Source organism: Urocitellus parryii, chromosome 15, assembly GCF_045843805.1.
Source record: "Urocitellus parryii isolate mUroPar1 chromosome 15, mUroPar1.hap1, whole genome shotgun sequence".
Taxonomy (NCBI): Eukaryota; Metazoa; Chordata; class Mammalia; order Rodentia; family Sciuridae; genus Urocitellus; species Urocitellus parryii.
Window position 1 is genome coordinate 47594918 of NC_135545.1, and position 20725 is coordinate 47615642.

The following is a 20725-nucleotide window of genomic DNA, read 5'->3' on the forward strand; positions in this document are numbered from 1 at the left end:
GTTATAGTAATAGAAAACTAACACAATTTAATAATAAAAGGACAACAACCCAATTTAAAAAATGGCCAATAGACATGAATAGACATTAAGAAAAATAGCCAAAAAACATGAAAATATGCTTGCTATTAGTCATCAGAAACATACAAATATAAATCATGATACACTTCACACTCAGCAAGATGGCTAGACTCCAAAGTCATAATGCAAGTGTGTGTTTGCAAGAATATGGAGAAAATGGAACCTGCATACCTTGGCTAGTAGAAATGTAAAATAGTTCGGCCACTTTGAAAAGCCATCTGGAAGTTCCTCAAAAAGTTTTTAAAAGAGTTTTCATATTACCTATCAATTCCACTTTTGTATTTCAGAGAAAAATAAAACCCTATGTCCACACAAAAATTCATATGTGAATGTTTATAGCAGTGGCCTTCTCTTAAAGAAGTTAAGGGAAGTGGGGGGGACAGTTCCTGTTAGGAGAAAGTCTGGAGATTATCTAAATCTAGAGCAATTCAGGAGTTAGGGACTACAGATGAGACCCAGGTGGAACCATGACAGGCTGAGACATAAAGGAGAAGTATTCAAGGGCAAGTGCAGAGATTTAAAATAAATAAATAATAATAAGGAATGTATGACAGAATTCAGGAAGATTAAGTCTGCTGGAAAAGGTATATAAAAATGCCAAAAGTTAAGACAGTAGCTACGAATAAATCCTAAAAGCTGTTGCAAAAGAGCAAGTTCACTTAAAGAGTAACAGTTTTATCTTTTATTTTTTATCAAGAGGGCTACACTAGTTTCATTGTGAACAACCAAGAGTAATAATCAGGACATGAACAACTTCAATGTCTTAAAAACTTATAGCTGGATGCAGGAGTACACACTTGTAATCCCAGGTACGGAGGAAGCCAAAGCAGGAGAATCACAACCTCAGCAACTTGGCAAGACCTTGTCTTAAAATAAAAATATAAAGAGCTGGAAATGTAGCTCTGTGGTACAGAGTCCCTGAGTTCCTGGGGGGGGAGCTTAAAAAAAAATAAAAATAAAAAAAAATTAAAAACCCCGAGAAAGTCAAATTGACCAGGTTATTTTCTATAAGAATAGAATATATTTGACTCTTAAAAGTCAATGCTGTTGGGCTGGGGTTGTAGCTCATTGGTAGAGTGCTTGCCTAGCACCCCTGAGGCATTGGGTTCGATCCTAGCACACTAAAAAACAAAACAAACTTAATAAACAAAATAAAGGTATTGTGTCTATCTACAACTAAAAAAAAAAGTCAATGCTGTAAGAACAATAGCTTCCAAATAGCTTGCAAAAGGCCTAAATAACTTACACTGAGTTCAAACTTTCAGATGTAATACTGCAAATGACAAGAGTCCAAAATAGTTATCAATAATTGCCCTGCTAGGGTTGTGGCTTAGTGGTAGAGTGCTTCCCAAGCATGTGAGACATTGGGTTCGATCCTCAGCACCACATAAAAACAAAGAAAGAAGAAATAAAGAAAGTCTAAAAAAATAAATAAATAAACTAATCCAATGGCATTGCCTGTCCCTTTTGCTGGAAAACAAAATCTTAATCTGAAGACTGGACAGTAGCGCTAAGTATTATAACTTGGCCCTGAAAGTTTAAACAGAAGCTAAAACTCCCAACACTGAAACTTGGCTTCTAGGTACTTAAATTCTGAGCCAAAAGAAGGTTTCACTTGCAACACACTAGTCTCACGGTGAAGAGCTGGCTCTCTTCCATCCCTCCACAACCTCCTCCAACACCAGCAAAAAGGCTTTCTGTTTTATAGTCACTGGGCTATAAACCAGTGGCAGAGCAATTGCCTAGCACATGTGAGACACTGTGTTCAATCCTCAGCACCACACAAAAATAAATAAATAAATAAAAGTATTGGGTCCATCTGCAATTTAAAACAACAACAACAACAAAAAAAATGCTTTCTGCTGGCCTCCAAACCTGGAACGCACTCACCTCAGGGTATTGGTGGAGATGGCCACAATGCCCTCAGGACACTGTTCAGAGGCAAAACCAGATGCAAATTCCAGGGTCTCATAAGACAGGGGAGTGAGATGAAAGCGAGACTGGTAAGAATAGCTTAACCAAGACCGGCTTGACATGGCCAATACCTGAGGAGAGAAAAACACTGTCATTGAGCTTGGGAAAAACTCACACATGGTAGGCTGACCAAATATCTTAACCTAAATTTCAGCCCACAGAATATTGAGACCTAAAAGGAAATTTTTTAAAAAGGAAATAGTAATGATGATATATGATAAATCCAAGGGCTACCAGCTGCACGACCTAAGCTAATTATTACTACATCTCACTGAGCCTGTTTTCATAGGAATAGGAATACTATTATAGTTAAAAAAAAAAAAAAAAAAAAAAGTAATTCTTAACAGTGTTGGGATTGAACCCAGAGCCTCACCCATGCAAGGCAAGCACTCTTCCACTGAGCTACATCCCCAGCCCCAGGTGTAAGAATAAAATAACATATAAGAACTGGCAGAGCTTCAGCAAACTACTACTCTTAACTACAAAGGATACATTTTCCAATCTCTTTAACATTAGGTAGTAAATCATGATACTATGAGCCTGGGGTAAATTAGACAATTCATAGCTAATGGTGACCTGGGTGGGAGGTTTCCAACTATCCCCAGCCCAAGGGCAAAAGGGATCAATATTCCAATTTCCCTAAAACCAGATTATGCCACGGTGCCATGGAATCCCTGTTAGGAAGTTCTAGGTTAAGGGACCCAAGAATTTTTACATCTAATCAAGATAGAACTGATATCATATCAATTATATACTGGTGAATTAGTGAAAGAGGGATATTTTTTTCAGCTGGTGTCACTAACATCTGTATATGCTGCCTGCCCCACTTTATTACTTACTGCCTCCTGGCCTTGCATCCGGACTCGGAAGAGTTTCACAGGACGGGACCCCAGGTACCTAGTGCGAGTATCAGACAGGTCTCCAGTGACAGGGTCTAGGACAGTTCTCAGCAGCACACCGTTCTAATCAAAAGAAGAGGAGTGGGTGAGCCTACTTACAATGTAAGTTTATCAGATATGATGAGGAAATCTCCCTCTTAGCTACTTTCAGAGCAGACAAAAGGAAAATGGCTTAGTGGTTAAAAAAAAAAAACCTAAGCATTATTCATTCATTCATTCATTCTTTCAATAAATCACTAATTCAGATAGTTAAACATCGGGCTGGGGATGTGGCTCAAGCGATAGCGCGCTCGCCTGGCATGCGTGCGGCCCGGGTTCAATCCTCAGCACCACATACCAACCAAGATGTTGTGTCCGCCAAGAACTAAAAAATAAATATCAAAAATTCTCTCTCTCTCTCTCCAAAAAAAAAAAAGTTAAACATCTACTAAATGAAAAATATACTTATTCTTCACTATATACCCTGTACTCTTTTTTTAAAATCATGAATGTTAAAATCTCTTTTATAATTTTAAAATAGATCCAGAGTTTAAAAATCCCAGGCCCAAGGAGTATGGTCTTTATATACCATTTTCTCTAAAATGAACAAGGTTCCTAAAAGAAATGACTGATTCAAGACTGGGGCAAGAATGTTCCAGATGCGTGTGGGACATCTTATTGTGCAAGAAGGCAAAACAGTGGGGTCATGTTAAAAGAACAAAGGAAAAAACTTCAAAGGGGAACTTCCAGTTGTCTAAAATTAGACAATTTAACAACAAAACGATAGCATAGTTGGAAGAACAAATATACAAAACCCCACAAAATCATGTTACTTTAAAAAGGAAAAACCAGAATACCCACTTCATCAGTCCCCTCTGGAGACAGACTGTTATGGCCCTAATTCCTTAACTCTGGATACAAATGAACAAAGAGAAAAAATGAATAACTGATCTTTTCCTGCATAGACTACATTTAGGATAAGCAAATGAATCTCATTTTGTCTTTAGAGAAGAATTCCATCCAATTAAATACAGAAAGAAATTAGAAAATCATTTCCCAACCCCCCAATGAAATAATCAATCTAGGCAATATGTATCAATAACTATTAAGTTTAAAAGCTAAAGGGAAGCTTTAAAACATAATACAAACATTTCAACATCAATAGAATTGGGACAACTAGACATTCCTGTATCTAATGTGATGCAATAGGAAATAAATAGCACCATCGTTGAACTATTTTTATCACCTCAAATTAAATCTGAATTAAACAAATATTGTGATCTGTACTAGCCAGTCCTACAGCCATTAAACATCAAAAGTGTGGCCAGTCAGAACTGATATACGCTGTTAAGTTTGAAGTATCAAATACCAGAGTGCTTGCTTCCCATGCACAAGGCCATGGGTTCAATCCCTAGCACCACAAAAACAAAAACAAACAAACAAAAAACAAAATAAAAAGAACTGGAGATGTGGCTTACTGGTTAATTGCCATTATCTCTAAATTAAATCCCCAATTAAAAAAAAAAGTATCAAATACCAGATTTCAAAAGACTTAGTTCAGGGGTTGGGGTTGTGGCTTGGCCTGGGTTCGATCCTTAGCACCACATAAAAATAAAGGTTTAAAAAAAAAAAAAAAAAAAAAGGAAATTCTACAAGAAAAATTATCTGGTCTCTTAAAACAAAGAATGGGGGTGGGACAGTAATTGTGAGACTTTAAAAGACAGGAAACAGCTGGGTGTGGTGGCATGTCTGTAATCCCAGAAACCTGGGAGGCTGAGGTAGGAGGATCATGAGTTCAAAGCCAGCCTCAGCAATTTAGCACAGCCCTAACAACTTAGTGTGACCCTCTCAAAACAAAAAATTTTAAAAGGTCGGGGTGCTAGGGTTGTGGTTCAGTGGCAAAGTGCCCTTTGATGTAATCCCAGGTACTCTGTTCTATTGAAATCCTGAGTAGATCCAATTATATGGCCACTCTTTTATGGCAAAAACTATAACACAGACAAAGTATCATATGATAGTAAGGAATACAAGATTTTTGCTGGGTGTGAGAATATTAGTGCTTTAAGAAAACATCTCTTAAAGGTACTTTCATCAAGTATTTGAAAATGAAAAATGACTCATTATCTTGGATTTGCTTTAAAATACTCCAGGAAAAAGAGGGAAAGGAGGCATATTACACTAGTCTAAGTTCTGTTTATGCTTGAAAACTTCTAAAAAAAAAAAAAAAGTAAATTTAAGGGGCTGGGATTGTGGCTCATCAATACAGTGCTTGCCTAGCATGTGTGATACTGGGTTCGATCCTCAGCACCACAAATTAAATAAAATAAAGGTACTGTGTCCAACAATAGCTTAATTTTTTTTTTTTAAAGTAAATTGAAAAAGCAAAAATACGGGCTGGGGCTCAGCATAGAGTACTCACCTAGCACATGCAAGGACCTAAGGGTTCAAGCCTTAGCACCATATATAAATAAATAAATAAAGGTATTGTGTCCAACTACCACTAAAAAATAAATATTAAAAAAAAAAAAAGCAAAAATATACTCTGTGCAGTGGTGTAAACCTGTAATCCAAGCAGCTAGGGAGGCCAAGGCAGGAGGACTGCAAGCTTGAGGCCAGCCTTAGCAAAAGCAAGGTGCTAAGCAACTCAGAGAAATCCTGTCTCTAAATAAAATACAAAATAGGGTTGGGGATGTGGCTCAGTGCCCGAGTTCAATCTCTGGTATTTAAAAAAAAAAAAAAAAAGGCAAAAATATCTAGGTTAAATTAATTAATGTGTTCATGTAAATAAGTTAAGGAAAATAAAAAGTACATAATCAAGAGCCCCAACACTCTCGTATCCTTAGGTTCCTACTTTTAATATGACATGAAGAGCTCAGATCCTTTGACAACAAGGAACATGTTGTAGGGATCCTTTATCGCGAGAGAAATCACTTAGGAACTCTAAGGTATTGATTTCAAAAAGCTGAATATTGTGGGGACTGTGACTCAAAGATCCCCCCCCTGAAGTATGCTGCTATGATAATCAAGAGAAGCAGTAAGTACAGGGCTGGGGGTATAGTTCAGTGGCACAGAGCTTGCCTAGCATGCATGAGGCCTGGGTTCAATCCCTAGCAACACACACACACACACACACACACACACACACACACACACACATCAAAAAAAAAAAAAAAAAAAAAAAAAAAAGAGAGAAGCAGCAAATGTAGATTTTAGGGCCCAGGTGTTCAGATTCCAACCAGAAGATTCTTGAAATTGAGGGTGTCACTCACTGAGGGGTCCAGGGAGATGATTCTGACAGTATTGTCCACCACTCCCACAGCCAGGAAGCAAGACCGCTGCTCTCCAGAGAGCACATTAGTCAGTTCTGACCCAGAACAGGGAAAGCAAGGTGTTTTTATCAAATGTAAAAATACTTTTTTCCAGGGCCGATATGTTCTAATCAAAGTGCTAAGAAAAGTAGAGCCCAGAACAACACTGTTCACTTTTCATAAGTTGGTATCTGAAATTCTGGGCACAAAAATGCCTTTATTGGACAAAGGAGTGTGTAAAACCTACATAAGTCCTGACAACAACGATGTCAACCTCTGGATCTCTTACCTGCAGTCCAATGTTTAGGTAGAGGAAGCCAATAGAGCCCCTCTCACCCAGTTCGTCCTGCTTCTCGGTCCCACCCATTTCCACAATACACAAGGACTCAGGCTGAGCTGGGAGAGCTTGCATGCTCAGAGGTTGCAAACAGTCCTGGGGTTGGGGGTAGGGAGGACAGAAAAATCATTAAAAACAGGAAATGACCAATTTGGAAAAAAACATTCAGAAAAATCTAATGCTAGCATTGAAGGAAGAACCTTCTTGTGGGCAGAGAAAACTCCAGGAATGAGAGAATAGTGCATTGTTAATTTTAAGTAAATCTCAGAATAAGCTCTGAAAAATATTGTTTTTCTCCTTTTATCAAAACAGATAATATAAAAAAAAAACAGATAATGTAAGAGCAAATAAGTAATGGGTATCTCTCTGAAAGTTATCTAAGGCCTGGAAGCAAGTAAAAATCCTTCCATATATAGTCTTGGGGTTTTGGGTTTTTTAGTACAAAAGAGACTCAAGGATTAGCTAAAAGAAACAGTTTCAGATCAACATTCTCAACCACAGCACAAGACTCCTAAAGTATGCTGCTATGATAATCAAGAGAAGCAGCAGGTACAGGACTAGGGGTATAGTTCAGTGGTATAGAGCTTGCCTAGCATGCATGAGGCCCTGGGTTCAATCCCCAGCACCACATACACCCCCACCCCCCCAAAAAAAGAATAGCAGCAAATATAGATTTTAGGACCCAGGTGTTCAGTTTCCAACCAGAAGATCCTTGAAATTGAGGGTGTCACTCACTGAGGGGTCCAGGGAGATGATTCTGACAGTATTGTCCACCAGTCCCACAGCCAGGAAGCGAGAACGCTGCTCTCCAGGGGGCACATTAGCCAGACTCATGCACACCACATCTGCTGACATCTCCTTCCGCTCAGTGTACTCATTCAGCTGTCCTGACTACATAAGGGAAAACATAGTGTTTTCAGAAACTACAGAGATGGGTCTAGATGCTCCAATTCACACCAAAATCCTCATCCAGAGAAGGAAGACAGGTGTAGGTTTCTCTCTGGCTCTTCCCACTCCCCTTATATATTCAGTGACCAACAATTTCTCAACCTAAGAACCCAAGACAATATTTAACAAGCTAACAGCAAGCAAAATAAATGTGTCCGAGTAAGAAAAGAAACGAGAACTTTAATAAACTTAATGTGTCACCACAGTCCTCAGGAAACAGAAATATATAAAAATGTTTAAGCTGTTCATGAAAATACTTTGGGAGAAAGAGAATTCAAATATGATGATTAAAAACAAAAAAATCTCAGGGTGGGGATATAGCTCAGTTGACAGAGTGTTTGCCACGCACAAGGCCCTGGGTATTCAATCCCCAGCACCACTAACTAAATAAATAAATAAATAAAAAGAAATCTCAATTTCTAACACAAAACAACAAAGAAATCTCAACCACACTAGAAACTCCTTAAGAGCAAGATAGTTTAGTATTGCCAAACAGACTTCCATGCAGAAGAGGAAAAGAAAATTTCCCTAATGGATTAAGATGGTAGAAAACAAAGCTCTGCCAAATATTTATTGGAAAAGTAGGTGTGAAATGCAGAGGGATCAAGTGTTTTACCCCTAGGAGATAATCTTCCAACTCCAATAGAATTAAATATCAATTTCCTCCTTTTTTCTCCCTTGGAAAGGGCGAGATTGGTTTGTGGACAATTACATTCCCTCATTGTCTTTCTTGTGAATGCACTCTAGATGCCTGGATGACAATTCTCCACTTTACCTCTGGACCATATACTAAGTCCCACAAGAATTGTAAAATAACATACGGGATCCATCTCAAAATAGACCAGCTCTCCTCCTGTCAGGGCAATCACCACTTGTCGCTGGTTCACTGCACACTTCACAATTGTTTTCTTTCCAGGGGTCTTCCATTCATTGACTCTCTTATCTGCTCGAATGTGCCGAATACCATCTGGATAAACCTGGAGTCAGGAAAGGAAGGAAACCTGACCTTAGTGATTTGACTCATCACTCAGAATGATCCCTAGACCTGTCAGATCTGTCATCCCTGGTAGATCTAGAGCCACTGCATTTGAGGCACCAACTGGAGTTAGTAAGTCCAGAGAAGGATAACTTTTTAAAGTTTATGTTTTGCAATGTCCACTTTGAAGAAGTTCAAAACTCATCAATAAAATAAGTATTAAAATCTTTAATAGCTGGGAAAAGTGGGGCATGCCTGTAATCTAACTTGGGAGCCTGAGATAAGAAGACCGCAAATTCAAGGCAGTCTCAGCAAATCAGTGAGACCGTCTCAAAAAAAAGAAAAAGTAAAAATAAAGAAAAAAAAAAGTAGTGGGGAGATGACTGGGGATGTAGCTCAGTGGCAGAGTACCCCTGGATTCGTGTGAAAAAAATAAATGAAAACTTTATAGAGCTGGAGCTCTGAAGCAACTATAGAAATGGCAAAGAGGAATATTATGTTTCAAAATTCTCTAAGTGAATAGTTAAGTTGGTAAAAATCTGAAAAATCCAATTCTTGGTGTAGTTCTATATTTTGATAAAATAGCAAGCCCCTCCCTAAGGCTTTTGGTGGAGAGAGACCTGAATGCAGCTGCTTATATAGCACAACAAAGGCAAAGAAATGAGAAAACAAGCTAAGCAAGTAAGCTGAGAATTCTCACCTGTACCAAGGCATCATCTCCTAACAAGGAGCAGGACAAGGTTGGGGTGGTACCCAGGAACCCAGAGTCAGTCACTTCTTCTACAGTCTCTCCAATAGACAGTACAAGGGTGGCATTCACGAAAGACACAATGATGTAGGCATCAAACTCATCTGGAAAAAGAAAGAAAGGAGTTGGTCAGCTAAGAACTCCTCAGAATTAAAAAGTCAAATAATGACACATAAGAGTTTTAAGAATTCTTCCAAGGCATTTCTGTGTATGGTCAGCATAGACACAAAGCACAAAATGATCCGAAAGATAACTGAGCACCATAGAGGCTACATATAAATGCCTCAATGCATTGAATACAAATATTTTCCTCAGCATCTTTGAAAATTAGTACTCTGAGACATTTTCTAGAGAAATGAGAGAGGACAATGTAAGGGAATCAAAGGCATGAAGAAATCTTTACTACTACTACTAGTACTACTATTATATATGTTGAGCTAGAGCATGTTTTGACAGTTGCCAATAGCTAGAAGAAATATTCCTTAAAACTAGGAAAGATCCCTAACTTTTCCCAGAAGAAGCTAATGTAGGAATATAAGCTCTAATGAATGAAACAGAGATTACTTAAACCTCCATGTGATTAAGTTATTCTAGGAATGGAAATTGAGAGAGTCCTAGTCCCATTGGGAATGATGTAAGAACACCAAATAACCAGGAAATGGGGGAGGGGATATGTTTATATTATCATTCTTTGACCCCTCTGGTTTTTCACTATTTAAAAATACACCCCAGTGATCATGACCAATCCTATTAGGGTTTGTTTTTCAAAATGAAATGTAGTTGGATAAACAAACACTAATGAGATTCTCAAGGAGGTCAGAGACCTGAAGTATACAGGCAACCCCAAAAGTTTCCTCTGCAGATTCCATAGTTAAAGGCCATCTACTTCCCATATTACAACATAAAACAGCTTCTGTGTCTCCCACATCCAACAATGTTTGGCATAAAACTTCATAAATGTTGAATAAAGGCACATCTTTTTTTAAAAGAAGAGTCGAGATCAGCAATCACATGAACAAAGGACAGAACAAGACAAGGGACTAAACTGGAGTGGCTATCTCACTCTTAAGAATGGCAGCTATGGGACCTTGTTTGCCTGAGCATTGTAAGAACTCAGTACCATTGGGCTGGCTGATTCCATGACACATTTTTGGTTTTGACTGCTCTAAGTTGAGTTTCAGATAAACTAAAGTTACTAGATTAGTTCAGCAGAATCAGCGTTCTTTATAGGAAGGGTCAGGTGAAGATACATCATTTATATAGCCCACAGTAGTGTTCTGACCTATTAGCAGGACTTTAATAAAATCAATCTAGGGGCTGGCAAACACCACATTATAAAAGAAATAATTTTGAGGCTGCTTCACATTGTAAGGGAGAGTACTTTTTGGCAAAATTTCTGTTTCAGCTAATAATAGTATGTGTACTATAGTAGCTGAAAACCAGGGATCAAAAACCCTTCCCAATGCATGTTTTACTGCCTAGACCAAGAATCCACAGGGTACAGGTTCAATTTCCAAATCATAAATACTAGTGAAGAAGTCACTTGGTTTTTTTGTTGTTGTTGTTTTGTTTTTCCCCATACTGGGGACTGAACCCCAGTATGGGAAAAATTTATATTTCTCATACATGCTAGGCAAGTGCTCTACACTAAACTACAATGCCACCCCCTATTTAAAATTTTATTTTGAGGAGCTAGGTTGTAGCTCAGTGGTAGAGTGTTTACCACATATATATAAATTAATAAATAATAAAATGAAAGTCTCATTGACAACTAAAAATAAATGAATATTTTTTTAAAAAAACAAAATAAATAAATAAAAAACTTATATAATTATTATTTTTTTAAATTTTGAGTCAGGGTCTCACTAAATTGCCCAGGCTGACTTCGAACTTGTAATCCTTTTGCATCAGTCTCCCAAGTAGCTGGGATTACAGGTGTGTGCCACTGCACACAGCTGATACTAGGTTTTTGGTTATTTTGATATTATTATCAACATATATCAAAAGCTTTGGGAACATCTTATAAAACAGTTTTAAAAGACTAGGCATTATTCATGATCATAAAATGAAAAACGTTAGAGGTGTTCCTGAAGTAGAGGTCTTAATTGTTTTCAACAAAACCAAACCAATCTCCACATGACTCTAAGCTTGGAAATTTTAATACAGCTCTTAGTTTTGACTGAAAATTTCTGTCATGTAATTACTAAAACAATATCTTAAAAGCTATGTCAGAAGAAATTAAAGCCAATTCTAACAGGCAATAATTTGCAGTCTTTTGCTTGAACAAAGGGGAAAAAATAGGATTCCAGAAGCTAGACCATACAACTTTTGACTCACATGCAAAAGAATGGGAGGTAAGAAGGAGAAGGCATGCCTGGGTTTGTACTTTTACCTCTAACCAAAGTACCAGATTGCTCAGACATAAGAAAATGCTCAGTCAATTTAAACAGGGTCATACTTTGGCTTGACAGTTCAGGTAGAAAAGCAATGACTGGATGTCTAAAAGATGCTTTTCATCACAAATTTCCTCAAAATATCTATTATCCTGTGAATACCAAGTACACTGTTACTTCTACCCTTTCCAATCTCCAGCTTAGAAAGACCTGCAGCATAGCAGATAGTCTTTTATGTCCTAGGGAGATTACAGATTAAAAGTTGGTATTCAGTACAAAGCCAACCTTTTAATTATAAGTTAAATGACTTAGGAACTATAAATATCCACGTTGCCTTTTTCTAGGAGTTTCAAATTTCATGAAGAATGTTATTTCATATCTCAGTGAAGAACGTCCTAGGATATGAAAACATGTCTTTAGGTCTCAGTTCAGTAGGACTTCTGTCTGTCTTAATGCTGCTGAAACATCCTACAGAAGGAAATGCTTCATTCTACTCCCTTGCCTTAAGGATTTAAGGGTTAACAAGCAGTTCACTCTCAAGGATAAAGAGAGAGCCATCCAGATGATTTCAATTTCACTATACTCAAAGTACTTGGTATTTATCTTGTCTTAGCACAGACCTGAATATACTCTCCAGATCCTAATTTTTCAGTGTACATCTGAAATGGTCAACTCCAAGACAGAGTGTGAAGCTACAATTTACTAGCTACAGCCTTAGTCAGTTTATCAAATGACAAATTAGTTAAGTTTTCCAAAATCTGTGGGGGAAAGTGGAGAAATTGATTCCTGCCTCAAACCAGCTGATACACAAGCAAATGGGTGTACATCATTATAATGCACATCAACACCCAACTGCAAAGTTACACTGAGAGACATCATTAGGGCAGCCTCAATATTTTATGCAGGTCCCTCTCCCTAGTTAAACTATAAGGCCCCAGAGTAGACCCTAGCAGTAGGTACACACCTGTGGTGATCAGCACCTTCACCAGCCACCTGTGGAAGAGAAAAAAAGGCTTGGTATTGGTAGTATGCATCACCAAGTACCAGCCAAGGTTAGTATTTGCCTGAAGACTGCAGCATGTGTGGACAGAGGAATGCTCAATAGTAAGTTGGGATATCTGGAAAGAAAATGAAGAAAGAGAACCTGACCTATTTCTGTGGGTGACTGTCCAAATTATAGTATCTAAAGAGCAAAATTTAGCAGAAAATAGTCTTTCCCAGGGCTTTGAGATTTAATAGAAGAGGAAATTCAAGTTCCATCATACAATATACTACTTATCACTAACTTAGCAAATATTTTCTCTTCACAAACTTTTCATAATCTCAAACACACAACCATTCCCTCTCCTCTAACCCCTTCTGGCAACACCGCTGTGCCTATCATAAATCAAAGCATACAATGGTTTTGCTTACTTGTTTTCTTTTATATTTTATTTTTTGTAGTGCTGGATATTGAACCTAGGGTATTGCAGATGCTAGACAAATACTCTACCACTGAGCTACCCCAGCTCCCTCATTGTCATTTATAGACAGAAAGTCCTTTGAGGCAGGAATTCCATGTTAATTACTCTAAACATATGGTAGGATCTTAAAATGACCATAGGATAAAACTACAGAACTTATCCTAAAAGAAACTAGCAAGATCCACATACTCGGCAGGGTGTGGAGGCGCATGCCTGTAATCCCAGCGGCTCAGGAGGCTGAGACTAGAGGACCTGGGTTCAAAGCCAGCCTCAGCAATGATGAGGCACTAAGCAACTCAGTGAGACCCTGTCTCTAAATAAAACACAAAATAGGGCTGGGGATGTGGCCCAGTGGCTGAGTGTCCCTGAATTCAATCCCTAGTACCAAAATCATCATCATCATCATCATCCATATACTCCCACCAGTGTTGATCAAAATGAGAACTGGTCTAGAATTCAGGACCCATTTCTGCTCCTATTGTTATCTTGAGAGTTAACCCTTGGGACTTTCTGCCTCCTTCATAAAATGAGAAGTAACTTTTCTGTAAATCTAAATCTGGTTTAAAAATTCATCCAAAAAGTTTAAGGAAAATGAGGGGGCATACTAGGTTTTATCTAAAAGTATCTTTCTAATTCAAATAGTCTAGACAATTTTAAAGAGCCATGATATCAACAAGCCACCAAACAAAGGGACATCAATACCAACCAACTTCTTCATATAAACATTTATAAAACACAGAAATCTTTTAAAAACAATTATCCAGTAATTATTTTCCCAGCTAAAATGGGCCTAGAATCCCCCATTTTTTATTTCCCCTTTCAACTCAATATGATTCCAACAGATAAAATGAAAACAAAATCTACAAAAGTGTGCAGTAATCTAACAGAAAGAGATTTACCTCCTACACATTTCCCAGCTCTCTTAAACTTATTCCATACAACTAGAACATCTAACTTGAAGCAGAATTACAGCTGTTTTCTAGAAAAAGCTCTGTCTGCTGGCCAGGGTGACCTTACTCACCAGGCCCACATTCCTGAGGGAAAAGAGGAAAATGACCCAGAGCTCCAAAGTGAACCAAAGGGAAAAATAAGTGAGTTCTACTTCTGTGGGGCTGAAATCCAGTTGTGATGAGACTTCCCTGCTACTGGAGTTCCATGCATTTTCACATTACTTTTAAGGTTTTAGGATGAGGTAACCACTTTAACCTAGGAACTCAACTTCCTCTGCTTCCCTACTCCTTCTTTTCCACTCACTCTAATGTTCTGATTTTTATCAACCAATCTCTGCTTTCCTTAAGCACAAGTAGAACTAACCAACTAACAACTTCCCCAAATATCTCAATTTCTAGAATACCACCTTGAATTTCACTGTGGTTTCAGCACAATAAGCACAGCTGACGAAAAATGAATAAGCAACAACTTTTCCTCAACTCACACCTCTTATAGAGATGGAACCAATGCCTTTATTAAAAAAAAAAAAACTCATGAAAACTATGATACTAAAATGTTTACATAACTAAAACCAACAGCTGCCCTATGTCCCCTTACCCACTTGCACAAACAGTAGTAGATGAAGGCAAACTAACTGGAAGAGCTTCAAAAATTAGGTATTGGGTCAAAAGTTTCTGGTATAAGATACTAAATGAGATTATATAGAAATATTATAAATGAAGTCTCTTAAGTCTTCTATGTCAGTGCCTCCCAGGCCCTAATTTTGACTACTGAGAAAGGGATGCTTACCTTCAATGTGCCGACGTACTGTCCAGACAGCATTGGGGTTACCAGGTAGCTCAGAAACAGCCATTTCCGACACCTGACAGGAAAGGAGGCAAGTACAGATCCAGTGAGCATGGAACTCAGCTACTTGCTTACTATGCTAAATAATAAGGTCCTAAAAAGCAAAAGAAGTGTTCACACTGTGCACTAGATTAAAAGGATGGGAACATCCAGTGAGGAAAAGAATCTAAGGTCAAAAAGGTTAGAAATGCTAGTAGTCAGCTGGGCACAGTGGTACACAACTGTAATCCCTACAACTCAGGAGGTTGAGGTAGGAGGATCACGAGTTCAAAACCAGTCTCAGAAATTTAGTGAGGCCCCTTATAAGCAGCTTAGCAAGATCCTATCTCTTAATAAAATATACAAAAGGGCTGGGGATGTGGCTCAGTGTTTAAGCACTACTGGGTTCATTCAATCCCTGGTACAAAAAAAAAAAAAACACTAAAATAGCAGTCCCAATGACATACTTTAGCAAAAAGTCACAGAATGTCTTAAGAGAATACAGTTGTTACAGCCAAAACAACATTCTTCCTTTGGAATGGCAATAACCATTGGGAATGAAAGAGGCCAAGGCCACCTAAATTAGCACCTCTTTTCTTTCCCTAGCTCCCATAAGGCCAAATACCATCTCTCTATGAACCCATTCAAATACTACTTCTTTAGAGAAATTATTCCCTTACCTTCTTATCTGGCAATCATCTCTCCCTCATAGAAATCAATCACCACCTTAGGGCAGTAACTGTTTTGTCTTTCATACTAGACTCAAATGTCATATACATTCTCAAACATGATGAAATATCCCAGATAAACTAAAATGATGTAGAGGGGAAACTGGCTATAATATCCTTGCAATTTATATGTAAAAGTAAAATCATTCTAAAATAAGTTTATTGTTTTTAAATGATCCAGAGACAACAAAGTAGACTTCAGAATTTCATCATCAATAAAAATAAGTACCCAAGGGTGCAGGGATAGAATTTCAGTGGAGTAGACAAAGGGGAATGAAGGAAGGGAGGGAGAATGGGAAAAGGAATGACAGTGGATTAAATCTGACTTTCCTATGTACATACATGTATGTACACACATGTATGTACACATAGTGAATCTCACCATCATGTATGACTACAATTTTTTAATTATTGTGGTTGTAGACAGACATAATATCTTTATTCATTTATTTTTATGTGGTGTTGAGGTTCCTCACACATGCGAGGCAAGCACTCTAAAACTGAGCTACAGCTACAGCCCCAAGACAGTAATTTTTAAAAAATAAATAACTGTGGTAAATGGCAGAAATAGAATGAAGAGAGCGGGGAGTGAGGAAGGGAAGAGGAAGGAAAGATATTGGGGACTAAATTACAACAAGATATATTCCATGCTTTTAGAAGTATGTCAAAATTGATTCTACTATCATGTATAACTAAAAATAACCAATAAAAAAAATGTTAAGCATGCTATAATGAATACCAAATGTAAAACTGATAGGTCACCTTACTCAATTGAGTCCCTAATCTATTCACAGAATAAGACATAACAAAACACAGGAACAAAGCAATGTTCAACAATTTAAAAATATTTTTATATGTAACAAAGATCTGCATATAAAGTCAAAGTGTGGGAGGCAAAAAATTAAAAAACAAATTTTAATTGAGTCCTTAATTTCTTAAACAATACACAAAAATTCCTGTTAATGCATATGTGCCGTTTTTTATGGAAAGTGCTAGTTTTCATCAGTGGCTCACGAGGATTCAGTGAACAGTGAGTAGGTAATCAAGAGATATGGCTCTAAATTGGGTCAAGGCTCTAAATTGGGTCAAGGTCATTGAAAATGGTGGACTGATGAACATTTTGGCAGTCAAAAAAAAATTTTCAAATTTAGCATGTCTGTAATCCCAACTATTCAGCAAGCTGGGACAGGAGGATCTCAAGTTCAAGGCCAACTTGAGCAACTTGATGAGACTCTGTCACAAAATAAAATAACAAAAAAAGGTGGGTTGGGGTTAGGGGGGTGGCTAGATTGGTGATAGAGAGCTTTCCTAGCATCTAGCATGTATGAGGCCCTGGGTTCAACTACCCACTACCAAACAAACAAACAAACAAAAACCTGAAATAACATTGCTAATAGGTAACATTTTCTATAGGATACTGTCTTAAACTAAGTGCTTTGCATGCATCATCTCATTTAATTCACAACAATTCTCTAAAGTAAGTACCATTATTAATCCCCTTTACAGAAGATACAAAAGCTTAATTACAGCCATTAAGTGAAAGAGCCAGAAGTCAAAACCAAAGTTATCTCAGTTGTATTGCAATAAAAATGTATAAAAGGCAGGAGACCTCTTGAGAGCAGTAGTTCACTGACTACAGGCTCTGAAATCAAACTGTCATAAGAAAGTTTATTTTTCTTCAAACAAGAGCAATTCCAGGGCTCTTGCTATAATTAACACCAGGACAATGATAAGACATGGGATTTGAGAAGTTAATTCTCAGAATCCATATCCCTAAAGATCCATCAATAAATAACTTATTTTTTAAAATTCTAATCTATTCACTTTGGTGAAATACTGCAGAAACATAAAAAAACAATATAACTTAAGAGCATACAGTAACAAAGAATAAATTTAATGATAACAGGGGTTAACGATGCAGCTCAGTGATGATGAGTGTTCAAATCCAGCACGATCCCCCCAAAAAAATCAAAATCAAAACTTTGAATAAAAGCCAGGCATGGTGGTGCATGCCTATGATCCCAGGTTTGGGAGGCTGAAGCAGGAGAATCTCAAGTTCAAAGCCAGCCTCAGCAACTTAATGAGGCCCTAAGCAACTTAGCAAGACCCTGTCTCAAAATAAACAAGGGCTGGGGATATGGTTCAGTGCCCCTGGGTTGAATCCATAGCACCAACAAAGACAAAAGAAAAAGCACAAAACAAAACAAAACCTTTTAATAAAAACTAGAAGAAAAAAATTCCATGCAGGTTTTCTAGTCTCTACTACCAAGTCTAAGAACCAGGTAATGTAGACACTCTAAACTTTAGGAAAATATGAAAAAACATTTTCCCCCATTCAAACATCATATGTACTTATGACTTCATCAAAGTAATCCCATAAACTGCTTTGCCCATGCTTTCCTTCAAACACTGCTGAGAATCTAGAAATTGCCATCTTACCTCAAGTCCATGCCTTAAGACTCTTAGAGATGACCGAGGTCCTCTACCACAGGCCACATACAACTGTGGAGTATCTTCATTGGCCAGATCAGCTATCTGCAGAGAACAAGGGAAAAAATGTCTACTTATGCTAAGTTTTCAAACACAATTGTCATTCTTAGAGGGACAAACTTCTACTGACCCCGGAATATAAAGAGAAAAAAAGCCCCCATGTTCCAAAAAGTAAACTATTTTTAAGCAGCAAATTTTTCCAAAACTAAAAAAGGGTTACATCAATTCACAAGTTAAAAGGGGACTTGGCAGGGGCTGGGGTTGCAGCTCAGTGGTAGAGTGCTTGCCTAGCATGTGTGAGGCACTGGGTTTGCTACTCAGCACCACATAAAAATAAATACAAAGGTATTGTGTCCATCTACAACTAGACAAAAATATTTTTAAAAGGGGAAGGGCTGGGGATGTGGCTCAAGCAGTAGCGCGCTCGCTTGGCATGCATTCGGCCTGGGTTCGAAAAAGATTTACTAAAAAATAAAGCTGGGAGTGGTGGCGCACTACTATGATCCCAGCAACTCGGGAGGCTGGGGCAGAATGAGGAGTTCAAAGACCACCTCAGCAACTTAGCGAGAACCTAAGTAACTCAGTAAGACCCTGTCTCTAAATATAATACAAAAAAGGGCTGGGGATGTGGCTTAGTGGTTAAGTAACCCTGAGTTCAATCCCCAGTACCCAAAAACAAACAACAACAACAAAAAAAAAACCCTGAAGATTTATTAATAGTTTTCAGTTCCTAAACCTATCGTTAACTGCTTCACCTTTATATATTGATTCCATAGTTATATGGTTCTTAGACTACACCTTAATTTAACTTAAAGAAAACTTTAAACTTATTACACTTGATATTCAAATCAGATGGCTAGCATTGTGCATCATGGAGGTAATTGGAAAGGCCCACACCTGGCAAAATAGAATGGGAGAAAGGCTGTCCAGTTCATCCACCAATACAAGGTTTTTGAGTGGTCTTGGCTGAAAGAAGAATGTATCTCCTTCTTCCAGAGGCATAGCAGATGAAAACTCAGGTTCTTCATCATCATCTCCAAGATGTGCAATTTGATATAAGTAACTAGGAAGATAGAAAGAAAGACTTTAGTTAAAAGACTCAAGACAATGTCTGATTATCATATAAATAGCTAGTGCTATTTAATTATACTAAAAAAAATCACTGTTATTGCTTGTAGGTGTAATGTGGTTTTTTAAAACTTTTTTAGTTGTAGATGGACACAATATCTTTATTTATTTATATTTGTATGTGGTGCTGAGGATCGAACCCAGAGCCTCAAGCACGTGAGGCGAGCGCTCAGCCACTGAACTACAGCCCTAGCCTCAAGTGTAATGTTAAAGTATGCTATCTGGAATTAATTTCAAAGCTAAAGAACAGAATTTCCCCAAGGTATAAATAAAACAAGACTGGTTAAGAATCTGGGCTGAAACTGAGTGATGGGCACAATAGGTACATTATACTATTCTCTCCTGCATAAGAAAATTTCTGTAATAAACAAAAAATGAAAACTTTAAGTGAAAAAAGAATGAGACCAGTCTTTAAAATTAAATGTAAATACTAGAAATAAAAAATATGCAAATAAATATAGCAAAATGTTAAACTGTTCTGGGATAATACAATAGTGGGTTATTTGCTTTTTTCATCATTTTCCAAAACTTTCCACATTACTAGAATAAATTAACAGGTATGGTAATAATCAACATTTACTAAATGGTTACAACACAAAAGTACTTAGCGCTAGCTGGGTGAGGTGGTGTGCACCTATAATTCCAGAGCTGGGGAAGCTGAAGCAGAAAGATTAAGAGTTTGAGGCCAGCCTCAGCAATTTAACGAGGCTCTAAGCAACCCTGTCTCAAAAATAAAAAACAAAAAGGGTTGGGGATGTAGCTCAGTCATAAAATGGCTCTGGGTTTAATCCCTAGTATCCCCCCCACACCACCCCACCACCACCCCCACCCCCGTCACCAAATACTTAAGTGCTTGGCAGAAGTATTCTTATTAAATACCTACAAAACCCAATAAGAGGGCTGTGGTTGTGGCTCAGTGGTAGAGCGCTTGCCTAGCATGAGGGTTCAATCCTCATCACCATATAAAAAAATAAACAAATAAAATAAAGGTATTGTGTCCATCTACAACTAAAAAAAAAAAAAGTTACCAGGGGTTGGAGGAAGGGGAACATGAATTTATTGGTTAACAGGCACAGAATTTCTGTCTTGGGTGATAAGGAAATTTTGGAAAGAAAATAAAGGTTGCATAGCATTGTAAAATAAAATTAATATCAGTGAATTTGAACAATTAAAAAATGATTAGCTGGACTTGATGTGCACACTTACAATCCAAGCTACTCATGAGTCAGGAGGATTTCAAGTTTGAGGCCAGCTTGGGCAACTCAGCAAGACTCTATCTCAAAATAAAAATGCCTGAGGGGGCTGGGGATGTGGCTCAAGCAGTAGCGAGCTCGCCTGGTATGCGTGCGGCCCGGGTTCGATCCTCAGCACCACATACCAACAAAAGATGTTGTGTCCGCCGAGAACTAAAAAATAAATATTAAAAATTCTCTCTCTCTCTCTCTCTCTCTCTCCCCCCTCTCTCACTCTTTAAAAAAAAAGCCTGAGGATGTAGTTAGT

At 37.8% G+C, this 20725-nt stretch overlaps 1 protein-coding gene across 3 annotated transcripts in view; it reads right to left on the bottom strand.

Annotated features, from left to right (window-relative positions):
* The window catches only part of Sf3b3 (splicing factor 3b subunit 3), a 64029-nt gene that overhangs the window by 11642 nt on the left and 31662 nt on the right, over positions 1-20725 (bottom strand). For all 3 annotated transcript variants that reach the window (XM_026399212.2, XM_026399211.2, XM_026399213.2), the window contains 9 exons: positions 18995-19160; positions 18047-18142; positions 14844-14916; positions 9200-9351; positions 8345-8500; positions 7311-7466; positions 6528-6671; positions 2892-3014; positions 1969-2123 (listed from right to left, as the gene is read on the bottom strand). In XM_026399212.2, the coding sequence (XP_026254997.1) occupies positions 1969-2123; positions 2892-3014; positions 6528-6671; positions 7311-7466; positions 8345-8500; positions 9200-9351; positions 14844-14916; positions 18047-18142; positions 18995-19160 (1221 nt within the window). The remainder of the gene's footprint in view (positions 1-1968; positions 2124-2891; positions 3015-6527; positions 6672-7310; positions 7467-8344; positions 8501-9199; positions 9352-14843; positions 14917-18046; positions 18143-18994; positions 19161-20725) is intronic.